Raw genomic sequence first — 12879 nt, forward strand, 5'->3', positions numbered from 1 at the left:
TATGTTATGGTATACCTATAATAATAATAATATAATAAAAATAATAATAAAAAGACATTAATCCTAATTTCAAGGGGTTATCGAATCCTTCACCAAGTTTAATTATGTGCTTGGCAGGACAAACAGGAAAGGATTCATGTCTTTCAATGGCAATGCTGTAGCCTATTGAGTCGATTTTGAAGGAGAAAGATATGGCAGATCGGGTAAAATGTATTAAAAAGTTGTGAAGCGAGCAAGCAAAAAATTTCCACCTTTTTATTAAAGTATCCAACTTTGTGATTTTGAAGTGATATTCAGAAAATGATATCATATTTCACTTTCTATGTTTTCTGTTATCTTCCTTTCCAATATTTTTCTTGGTCTTTTTTTTTATTTAATAATAATAATAGGCATTTATATAGCGCCATCTATCTAGAAATATTCTATTCCGAGGTGCGTTGTTATTAATATTATTACCCCGGCTTTAGCTCGAGCTGCCTCTCAGCGCTCATGCATTCAAGGAATTAATCCTGCCGGGTACCCATTTCCCTCACCTGGGTCGAGTGCAGCACAATGTGGATACATTTCTTGCTGAAGGAAATTTATTAATTCATTTTTTTTGGGGGGAGGCACCCCGATCCCCCACCCATCAGGATGCCTTCGTTCAAAGGCACCATAACCTTTGTAGCACACAATGAAGGGATTTGAAAGAAAAATGCACATTCTCCCATACTTTGGTTACAAAAATGTTATTGCCTAAAGAAGGAATATTCAAAGTTGAAAGAGAACATACTAAAAAGGAACAACAACAGAACTATTCAAGCAAATAAGTAGATTTAGAAACGAATTTTGACCGCATAATTCGAAAATTATGGCAAAGATAATGTAAAGGTTAAGAGGAAGCCTGCTGATTTGCAAGAAGTTCGACCATAATATTTATCATTTTATGCCATTTGGGCGCAAGCCTCCTTTTAACCCCAGACAAAAACATTCCGTGTTCGCTCTGAAAGCATGAGCAAAACTAAATTATTTTAATGGCATTTGAAGGATAAGACCTTGGAGCACATATTGACAGCAAAATATAGAGATCATAATTTGAAACAAAAATTGTATAGACTTCATATCTGTCCCGTTTTTCTATACGCACTGTAGTGTACCTATTCCAGTTCAGCTCATGATCTTGATCTTAAAATGATGTAATTTGAAATATTATAAAAGACCCAGTAGCTGATAGTATGTAGATCAAGATGCACACTTTCAACGTCGACATTTATTTCAATACAATTACCAGACCATGTTAAAATGAAATCGTTTGTATCGAATATAATTGGCAAAAAAAGGTACTCGTGATAATTCACTTCAAGCGTGTAAATATTCAATTATAGTTTACGAGTTTTGAAATCATAGTCTATCCAGCCAGTGCTCTGGAAGTTTTATTCTTGTTCTGCGTCATTTGGAAACATGAATGACGACATGAACGATCACGAATATGATCTCCATCAGTCAGCCTGTCCGTCTGTGAATAGGCTTAAACTTATTACGGCTTGCAGGGATATGGAAGCAAAGAAGAAGCTTTATAGCGCATGGGCTTCATTCTATGACGAGGTAAGTTTTAACAGACCCCGACATTTTCCATTTTACAAGGTATATTGATGACAGTCATTTACTTTATTTTGCTGTAATAATTGGATTTGATTTATTGTTTCTTCTGCATTCATAATATTGGTATACAATACAATTTTCATTACGTAATAAACATAATATATCGGTAATTGATTTTGATATGAATCATACAGAAAAAAATACAAAATAAAAAAAATCATTTTAAACAAATATGATCTATTACCAACAAAGAAAATTTAACGTTTACAGTTTACAGGAGAAGGATTGTCATTATAAGCAGATTGCTTGAAAAAAATGACAACCCCGGAATAAAACTCATTAAATTAATACATATACATTTATAAAGCAGAATGGAAATGCTATTATTTTATAAAGATAAAGATGGAGATGAATGAGGATGATGGAGATAATGGTGAAAATTAAGGGTATAATGGAGATAATCATGATGATGAAGATGATGATGATAATGATAAGGATGATGGTAGTCATGGGAGACTATTTGATGATGATTAAATCACAGGAAAAGTGATTTAATGATTAATTGAAATCTTGACACAAAAAAATTACTTTAAATATTCTGATAATAACATGGATTTAACATTTGCCTTGAATGAGTAAAGAGATGAACATTTTTTGTAGACTCTGGTAGAGAGTTTCATGAATCGGGACCATGGTGTCTTATGGATCTCAGTGCAGTGAGCAATTTGGGTTGATTAAGTGAACATTTGAAGAGTTCCGTGTAGAGTATGAATAAATAGATCTGTTCATTGTCAGGGGCCGCCGAAGTGGGGACGGGGGGGGGGCTTCACCTCCCACTTTTTTTCCAATATCATGTACAAAAATGTAAAAATTACCATTGTGATTTTTGCATGGCCAGCTCCGGGGCCACTTGCATTGACGAGTGGATACCATGCGCGACAAAAAAAATACGTAAAAGGGATGTATTTTTCACGATAGGGCACGTTATGTACGTAACGTGATAAAGGTGTCAAAAACACAAAATAATGAAAAAGGGTATCTATTTCGCTAGGAAAATTACTTGTTCAGTGTCGAATTTGCGGGGATGATAAAACAAAATTAAAATATTTCATAAAGGATGTCTTTTTTGCCCCAGCACTACGCGTTTAGAGTCTATTTGCGTGAGGTGTAGAAGGTGGGGTCGTACTAAACCAAATTAGGTTCAGCCGACGACCGCTGGATCCGTAACAATAAAACACTCCTGTACTTGTTTAGGGGTTCATTTCAGTTAATATTTGCCAAGAGTATCGTTTTGTTTCCAATAGTTAAGGGTAGGGTTTCACACGCCAATACTTGTTAAGGGGTGCATTTTCAGAATATGGAAATTACGTGTTTAGGGTGCTTTTCGAGACCCCATTGTCGCGCATGGTATCCACTCGTGAATGGAAATGCCCCCCCCCCTCTTTGAAAACCGTTCCGCGGCCCCTGATTGCATATAAATCGTGGAATGAGGATGGAAGCATGTTATTTATGTATTTAAACATCAGCAGTAAAGTTTGAAATGAATAACAACAACAACACCAAAAAATCCACAATCGTAAGCCAATGATAATAATGTTAATATTATTTATTATAATTGAACACTGTTCCCACTGTTAAAAAAACCCCTGATTTTACAGAAAAATAGAATATTTTGCAAAAAGCATTAACACTAACAGAATCATTCTGTAAATTCATTAAACAAGAATTTTTCTGCAATTTAACAGAACAGGTCTGTTTAAAAAGGAGAAAAGGCTGTTTTATTTAAGGGAATTTGTAAGATTCCATACACCCAATACAAGTTTCCTGTAAGATTACGCAATCTGGTAAGATAACAGGTGTTCTCGAGACTCTGCTATAGGAACTTCAAATTTTCTAACAGTGTAATGATAAGAAAAGAAAGAATAATGATGATGACAATGATGAGGATGATGTTAATAAGAACTTACAACAATGCAGATAATGACAATGAACATTATCGTAATAATTATGTACGTGATGCCAACAATAATGATGAGAATATCAGTTAATGACAGTGATAAATCTTGATATTTTATCCCCCAACGACTCCCATCAAACCGCCCAGGCCATCCATCATCATATTCATATCACAAAATATGTTATTCCAAGTGTTATTCGTATTGCTTTCCTTTTTAACATCGGGTGCCTTCATCAAGGACATGGACATCCTTGGCTATCAAGGGTACGGTGTCATGGGTAAAAGGGTTACCGAGCTTATAACAGATAAGGAAGCGAAGATCTTGGACATTGGATGTGGAACTGGACGTTTCGGATTAGAGGTGAGTTTTGGGGCATGGAATGGACCATACCGATCCCTCAAGAATCCGGAGGAGGGGGGGGGGCACTTATACCCTTTTTACACAGGCTAAAATTTCCTTAACCCCGTACTATAGGTGGGGCTAAATTGCCATTTAGCCCCACCTATAGTACGGGGTTAAGCTTAGCCCACTTTCTTTTTACACAGCATTTTTGCAAAGTGGGCTAACCCCACCTTTCGTACGGGATTATTTGGCAATTGCGGTGCTTAGAGCGATAGTACGGGGTTAAGATCGCTAGTGTAAAACGAAAGTGGGCTAAGCTTAACCCCGTACTATAGGTGGGGCTAAATAGCAGTTTAGCCCCACCAATAGTACAATTTAGCCCCACCTATAGTACGGGGTTAAGGAAATTTTAGCGTGTGTAAAAAGTGTACGAGTGAAGTACTTGTACTACGAATGATCGACAAAACCACTAGTCCGGGGTTAGCGAGTTTCGTGTGTAAAAAGCAAGCATTCCTTATCCGGGGTTAGCAATAACAATTTGGCATGTGTGAAAAGGAAAAAAAAGGGATGTCATTTCCAAGAGGGCACGTAAGTTACGTAACATACAAAGGGTGTCAAAACATTAAAAGTAATGAAAAGGATATCTATTTCGCTAGGAAAGCTACGTGTTTAGGGTCAAATTAGGGAGGGTAAAATACAAAAACAAAAAAAGTATTTACCCGTACTTTTTGCCCAACAGTCAACACTATACGTGCTTAGAGTCCGACTGGCACGGGTGCATTTTCAGTTATGGAAAAAAAAAGTTTTTTAGGGTGCTTTTCGAGACATGGTATCCACTCGTCAATGGAAGTGCCCCCCCCCCCTCCCGATCATAATTTTGGCCATGTAGCATTTAGACAGGAATAACCGTCTTTTCGTCTGGGTAGAGTAGTCTTAGCGGAACTGATTTGGTACACCTACCATGTCGTGATACTGGAGCTTTGGGTCTATGCCAGATTGAACCCTCACAATAGTCTACTTTACTTTTACAATAAAAATCAACCACAAATATGTGTGTCGTTAATAAAATCCTCTAATATATTAGCGTGACAATTTATGATTTTTTTCTCTCTAAGGATAAATTGTTCGAGGTAATGATCTGCTCATATCAAAAGATATTCAGGTGTGACAACATGGGATAAACGAGCAATCAACGAAATTCAAATATTGGTGAAATTTTGAATAAATGTTATTCTTATCTTAGTAATCCCTTTCATATATTCTAATCCCGCAGGATATATCGCTCTGTTAATCACAAATAATGAATGGATCCCACAAGTAAGAACAAGTCCACCCCAACAAAATGTTGATTTGAATAAAAGGAGAAAAATTCAAAAAGCACTCCACTGAAAATGTCATCAAAATCGGATTTAAAATAAGAAAGTTATGACATTTTATAGTTACGCTTAATTTCACGAAACAGTTATATTCACGTCCTGGTCGCTATGCACATGAGGAGACTGATGATGCCATCCACTCGCTATTTATTTTGTATTTTATTAGATGAAATGTGAAATGTTCTAATTTTCTCCTCATTGCCAAGTGAAATAACGATTAATTTTCCCTGTACATGTGGAATTAATGTAGCATACTCTATGGTTCAATCAAATTAGTCCTCATTATAAAATCTGTAAATAGTGAAATATTGTATAATTCAAACAATAAAAACAAAAGAAACTAGAAGTGAATGAGGGACATCATCGTCTGTCTCATTTGCATGTCACTGAGTTGTGCATATCACTGTTTTGTGAAAAATATGAGAAACTTTAGAATGTCATAACTTTCTCATTTTTACAACTGATTTTAAAGAAATTTTTAGCGTTTTGCATTTTTGATTTTCTCTATTTATTCAAAACAACATTTTTTCTGGGTGGATTTGGCATTTCAGAGCTTCTGTCCGTTGCTTTACTGTCGAGTACATTCAGAACGCAGGTTCCTATGCTAATGAGAAAATAGGCCTGATTCATCCAAGTCCTCTCGTGACTAAACTCACTGACCTCCCTGCAAAATCTCGTGAATTGTGAAATTTAGTTTTTCTCAATTTTTATATCTCTTTTTATCTTCAAGTAAAATTAAATACCATTGCACCATTTGACCATTGGACAGATCAAATGCTTTTCTTTCATACTGGTCATATTGATTAGTTTTGATGAATAAATGAATTTCAGTGCAGAGAATGTACCTCAAAACTGAATTTTCTTACTTTGTTTGTGATTGTTTGTTTGTTTTTTGCAACTTTGTGCAATTTTTTTTATTTTGATCATGAACATTATCTCTATCACTAAAAAGCTGAAATTCTGTACTTTCTCACAATTATAGGAATGGAAACAAAGGTATGTTAATTCATAATTCTTGAAGTTCTGCTTCTCATTTTTTTTCCAATTTACCTTATTAGCTTCACTCACTTGGGTACACCAATATTCACGGTGTAGACGGGAATAACAATTTCTTGGAGAAAAGTCGCGAGAGACATGTTTATACCAACCTCAAACAATGTTGGTTTGGCGAAAACGTCATTTCACCCTATGAAAATGGTATGTGAAAATATGTATATTTATTGTTAACATCTGATCTTTTTATTTTTTATTTTGATTAATTACAATTCGTATTGCACAGTTTGTCTGGTTTTCTTTTTCCTTTTCTTTCGAGGCCTCCATCAATTTCAAGCTCTAAACCGGGCTCTAAGCCAAATATGACGAATCGCCACTCAGTAGAAGAAGATAGAGGTCTCCCACATTTCAAAATGTACAATGTCGACATATGTATATTTTTTTCTGCCAGATGTTTCAATAATTAAGAAAACAAAGAAATTTTCAGGTATAATCATATTTTAATTAGAATGCTATGTTTGTAAGCATATTCTATCCATTATGTAATTTACTTATTTTATTTTAAACTACGAACAAAAAAATTACTGTACAGTGAAACCTGTCTATAGTGACCACCCAAGGAAACACAAAATGTGGTCTTTATAGACAGGTTCTTATACACACAATCTGCCTCCATGGGAATCGGTTTTAGTGGTCACTATAGGCAGATGGCCACTATATACAGGTGGCCACTAACACAGGTTTGGCTGTACTTGTATACTTTTGTTATTGGAATGTTTGAATAAATTAAACCAAACCAAATCAAATCATTTATACTCCATTCCCGTTACAATGAATGCCTTAAATTACTATTTGAAATAAATATAACTTCCTATATTTTGACAGGTGCTTTTGATATCGTAGTAGCTGTGTCTTCATTTGGACCTCTAGCACTGGATCATACTGCATTACCAGAGATTGGCCGTCTGACTCGAACAGGTAAGCCTAAGTCACACGACAGAGAAATGGACAAATTTAAAAAAATATTTTGTAGGGAGTGTGAGAGGTATGCATGAGTGCAAATGCCAATTCGTCCACTTACCATAATTATGGTCTACCCACATGCAAGGGACGCATCCCTGCCCCTGCCCCCCCCCCCCCCCTGACGAGCTTGAAGACCTTTATTTTTTTTGCTTGTCAATTTTTTTCTGGTACGAAATCCTATATTTGTGGTTGAAGACCTTTTTTTTGCATGTCAAATTTTTGGGCGGACGAATTTGCCCCCCCCTGTGAAAAATCCTACCTTCATTTCAGTCTAATGCCATTCCGTACATCAACATTTCGTCGAACAAGCATTTGGTCCAATATCCATTTTGTCCAAACATCTCTTCGTCTAATCACCAGTTCGTCTAAGACCACTTCGTCTCACAACCAGTTGGTCTAATACTCTTTTTATTTTCAGGCAGTTTGCCCAATTAACACTTAGCCTAACTAGCCCAAATGGTATATGGACTAAATGGCTATTGGACCAACTGGTTATTAGATGAAATGGCAATTAGGTCATGTGGATATTGGACGAACTGATGGTAGACCAATATTGATAGTAGACGAGTTGGCACTTAGACGAATTGGCATTGGACCAAATGGAAATAAACATGTGTGAGTGTGTGTGTAAGATTTAACATTCGGAATGAATTCTCTTTTTGAGAATATTTTTCAAACAATCCATGCAAGTCTGGCACCATGCTATTTTGATTGGGGGTATACTAATCTGACGTCATATTTTTGTCAGACTTAAATGATATTATTGTAGGGGTAGTCATGCATTAACCCAGACCTCTCATACCCCTTTCATAAACCCAATTATGCGGATATTATCCGCATAATTTGGTCGTAAAATCAGAGCAGGACCAGAGTTATCCGCATGATTTCGATGCTGCATTTATCCGCATAATAGCAGCATCGGGACCAGAACGTATGAACGTATTTCCAAAGTAATGTGGATAATTGCCATGGTGCGGTCACAATTGGGACCTTTCGCAATCCTCACGGACGCTAGTATGAGGGTCCCCTAACACAAAAGTTAACGCTTAATCATACACTTGATTTTTAAGATTGATTGTGCATTACAGTCAATAGAATCAAACGTAGAAAACTGCTCTACGATCAATGCTAAGCTTTGTGTAACAGGGGGGTTACAGGCCCTACAAATCTGATTTTCGTGTGCAAAATCTCTTCCCGCGACACCCGCACCATACATGCATGTATATTACGACTGATGGCTGGAGATATTCAAAATGCAGGACCTAAAATAGATTATGACATGGATAAGAAAGTGGTTTTTCAAACAAATCGAGAACATATTGAGTGAGGAAAAACTTACTGAATGAAGGCTTAAATATAGATCATTACAGTCCATCGAATCGATATTACATTTAATGTGGATTATTGGTGGATCACTGGCAATTGATTTCATGGATCAAATCAACCTCTCATGCCGAACATTTCGCATGCGTTGATATGTACACATCATATGCGATACCTTTGAACTCGTTTCCTTTTGTTTCTTTGTTTCTTTTGTTTACTCCTTATACACAAACGATATGCCTCTCGCACACGATGTGAGGGGCATTATGTTTTACATTCCCCAGAAATGGGGATTAGATTCAAATTCCGGGGGGACCACTTCCATTGATGAGTGGATACCAGGCACGACCATGGGGTTTCGAAAAGTACCCTAAACAAGGGAAGCAATTCTTTTCCAGATTATGAAAATGCATCTCTTAACAAGTATTTGGCTTGTGAAACCCTACAAGTATTGGATATCTATCCCTTTTTCAGCATTTTAAACATCGTTTTGACACCCTTATAACGTTACATAGGCATATATACGTAACGTACCTGCCCACTCTGTCCCCTTTTACGGGTGGTCGCTACTGGTATCCACTAATCAATGGAAGTGGGCCCCCCGGGCGGCCTCTCGAGCTCTAGGAGGAGTCAAATGTGTCTTTGGAAAGTCGTCCTCAATCGGATAAATCGCTGTTACCATAGTAGCAACCAGAATTTTGCACACGAAACGCATATTGAATGTTTCCGTCGCAGATGCGAAACGAAAAAAAAATCTCATGTCACACAATTTGCATTGCAGGACTGAGTTTTACGACCATGATGACGGGCCCAAAAAGTCCCTTCCAAAGTCAACTACCGTTGTAAATAAGCGTCCGCGTCCTCAAACGAAAGGTCGGGATTGTCACCCTTTTCCAACGCAACCCCATCGGAGGGGGCGAGTGCAGTTGCCACGACAATTATCCGCCTTTTTCAGGTCGGGCGCTCGTAAAAATAGTGCGGATTATTTTCGGAGTTTGTGAATGCAATTATTATTGAATTATCCGCATTATGGAGGATGGGTTTATTAAAGGGGTATCATTTAGTATTTCAATCCCTTCCCTTTTCGTCTCTTTTGAAGCATCAAAGGGTCGGTCGCGGTCGCCCCCCTTGCCTTATGGGATGACGGCCCTGGTTCAGACCCATTATGTTAAACTTAATTGGCCAAATACCACCAGCTCATTCTATGATAAAACTTCCAAGGTACGTTCAAAGTGTCCGAATGCGTCAGGAGCAAGGAGCAAAACGAGGATGGGCGTAAGACTATCGATAGTTAGATGTGACTTTCAACTTTGAGGAAGTTTGCGGCAACAGCAACAATTTTGCGGAAGCACAGATCTTGTCTTGGCCTTCGGTGGGGTGACACGACTTTTGCTCCGGCGACATTGCTCCAGACTTTAGTTCATCTAAGATGTAGGGTTAGGGTGGCAATAAGGTTGTCATGCCTTATGTTAGGTTCGGGGTTTAGAGTTATACATGTAGGTGTTAGTGTATAGTGTTCACTCTGAGGTTTAAAGTTGATCATTCCATTACAATATGCAGAACTTGCAGCGGAGGAATTGTCGTCGGAGCAAATGTCATGGAAACCTATATGATCAACAGGCAGATTAAGGGACAAATGGACAGAAGCCTGGGGGCGTTTCATGAAAGGACTTGTCATACGTTTTATCCGACAAGTCCCTAGGACAGTGCCTCTCAGCCAATCAAAATCATGGAAAGATGTCAGATTAAAATATTGATGAAACACTCACCAGTTTATATCCTATTTTGTTATTATATATCAATAGGTGGATATTTCATCCTGTTCATACGGAAATCAAGACTAGAAATGGAGGACGAAATATTCAACGTCAAGTCAGTCTTTGACGAGTGGATCGCGAGTGGAGAATGGGAGCGACTTGGCGACATCAGCTCGGTTTACTACTCTGGAACGGATGACGGGTCGGAGCATGATGACCTTTTGGTTGAGCATGAGGGCGTTATCGTTACCCTAAGAAAACAGGCAATTGAGTAACCATTTGAGGTGCATTCGTTTTGAATACCGAATGCAGAATAATGCACTAAATATACATAGTGTAATTACAGCCTGTCGGACACACACGATTTGCATTTAATATGCTAACGTATTTAATCAATTTGTAGTACTGGGGAATTGGTAAAGTTGTTTATTTAGCCTGTAATATCGAATTCGACTTTTGTAATGCAGTATAAATACACCGACTTTGATAACAAGAGCAGCTGTTCCTGCACAATTTCCAAAATTTCATTTTATTTGTAATGAGATATTGCCTTAATCAACTCGCCAAATGCGTAGTATATCCCATCTTCTGTTTCTCGTTCTTCATTTCCCCCTTTCCCATTTTTTCTTTCTTATCTAATGCGCAACGTATCAATCATGGATGAGACCTTGTATAGTCGGATCCCCAACTTTTTAATTTCTTCCCTTTTTCCTTCCTTTGTTATTTTTTAAGCGCGTGTATATCATTAAGTACTCAATTATTTCTTTAGTTTCAAGGGGGGTCCAAACTACAAGCATTGCTTTCAGTGGACCGCTCATTTTCATTACTGTATGCTTTCATTGAAAATGTTAATCTTTATTTGTATCTGATTTATATTACTTTGTATTATCTTTGAATGGAAATTTTAATGAAATAAAGGAATTGAATGAATCAGTTCACCGAATAGTAGAAGTATGTGTATAATGTAATAGTGGTCTATAGGTCGGGTCGGGAGGTTCAACCCGACTGTTGCTATATATAATACAACTTTGTATACCAAATTATTGCGTGATATGAATTACCGTATATTGTGCCATCGGTAGATAGATTACTAAATGAAATAAAAACCAGATTAGATTAACAAGGTCTTGAAATTTCATAACCATCTGTCTGAATATTGTGGTCGTGTGGAAAGACTGCTATTATTGATTAAAAAGAATTGCAGGTAGATCGACAATTATGGATGTCGAAGTAAGGGCGGACATCAAGGGTGTGAATCGAAGGTACTTCCTCCATCCAATTCAGTATATATATACACACACACACACATATATATATATATATATTGTGGTGTTAAAACTGACACCAATTGGTGTTGATAGAGGACCACACCCTGAGGTGGTAAAATTACACCCTAGAGATTGAACATAACACCAAAGATTGTAAATGTAACAACCAAAGGTGTTGTAATAACACATATAGGTGTAAAACTAACACCACCCATTTAACACCGGTGTAAAATAACTGGTGTGGTCCTCTATGTACACCGGATAACACCACATGTGGTTTTTGCTGTATATATATACATATATATACATGTATTATTGTCTTAATTCCCATTCCCTCTATCTCCTACACTTTATCGGTATACTATACCCCCTCATTCATCGTCCATTATTTTTTCCTTCAATTCCATTCCCACTTCACACCGCTTTCAACCCCCCCCCCCCCCCCCCCTTCTCTCCAACCATATCTTCAATTTTCTTCACGGTCTACCTGCGAATATATATAATTGACGTGTCCTGCCTGGTCTTGCCAGTAAATGAACAAGTTCCTTAGCTCGTTTGAATATCACATTATGATCAAAGATTCAAATCTACCGTATTTTTGTGGATATCATCTGACTGAAACAGGTAAGAACTACAGAATACTAATATGTTATCGTCATACGTTTCCACCTTTTTGTCGTCTTTTTGAAGGTATATGAATTCAATGGGCAACATTTTTATTGATTGTTACGCGGTTTATTGTCTCGGAAACATTCTCGTCTGTACCCCCCGGAGGGGCCACTTACATTGACGAGTGGATACCATGCGCGACCAAAAAAACACGTAAAAAGGATGTCTTTTTCACGACAGAGCACGTTACGTACGTAACGTGATAAGGGTGCCAAAAACACAAAAATAATGAAAAAAGGGTATCTATTTCGTTAGGAAAATTACGTGTTTAGGGTCTAATTTGCGTGGATGATAAAACAAAATTATTTTTTTTATAAAGGAAGTCATTTGCCCCAACACTTCGTGTTTAGAGTCCGATTTGCGCGAGGTGTAGAAGTGGGGTCGTACTAAACCAAATAAGGTATAAAGCCGACGACCGAAGGAACCGTAACAATAAAACATTCCTGTACTTGTTTAGGGGTTCATTTCAGGGAATATTTGCCAAGAGTATCGTTTTTGTTTCCAATACTTGTTAAGGGTAGGGTTTCTCACTCCAATACTTGTTAAGGGGTTCGTTTTCAGAATATGGAAATTACGTGTTTAGGGTGCT

General features: G+C 37.4%; 1 protein-coding gene across 1 annotated transcript; it reads left to right on the plus strand.

The window, feature by feature from the left end:
- Positions 1-1439: 1439 nt before the first annotated feature.
- LOC121416597 (methyltransferase-like protein 27) lies at positions 1440-11488 on the plus strand. Its single transcript, XM_041610089.1, has 5 exons — positions 1440-1584; positions 3777-3899; positions 6316-6454; positions 7136-7228; positions 10402-11488. Exons 1-5 carry the CDS (start codon positions 1441-1443, stop codon positions 10626-10628), a joined length of 726 nt encoding a protein of 241 aa, XP_041466023.1. The 5' UTR covers position 1440; the 3' UTR covers positions 10629-11488.
- Positions 11489-12879: the final 1391 nt, after the last annotated feature.

Source organism: Lytechinus variegatus, chromosome 6, assembly GCF_018143015.1.
Source record: "Lytechinus variegatus isolate NC3 chromosome 6, Lvar_3.0, whole genome shotgun sequence".
Taxonomy (NCBI): Eukaryota; Metazoa; Echinodermata; class Echinoidea; order Temnopleuroida; family Toxopneustidae; genus Lytechinus; species Lytechinus variegatus.

Excerpts from the sequence above, each read along its gene's own strand:
- LOC121416597 (XM_041610089.1), top strand. The coding sequence starts at position 1,441 with ATGAATGACGACATGAACGATCACGAATATGATCTCCATCAGTCAGCC. Across the intron at positions 1,585-3,776 it reads GGGCTTCATTCTATGACGAG|GACATGGACATCCTTGGCTA; the intron begins GTAAGTTTTAAC and ends GCCTTCATCAAG. Across the intron at positions 6,455-7,135 it reads CATTTCACCCTATGAAAATG|GTGCTTTTGATATCGTAGTA; the intron begins GTATGTGAAAAT and ends ATATTTTGACAG.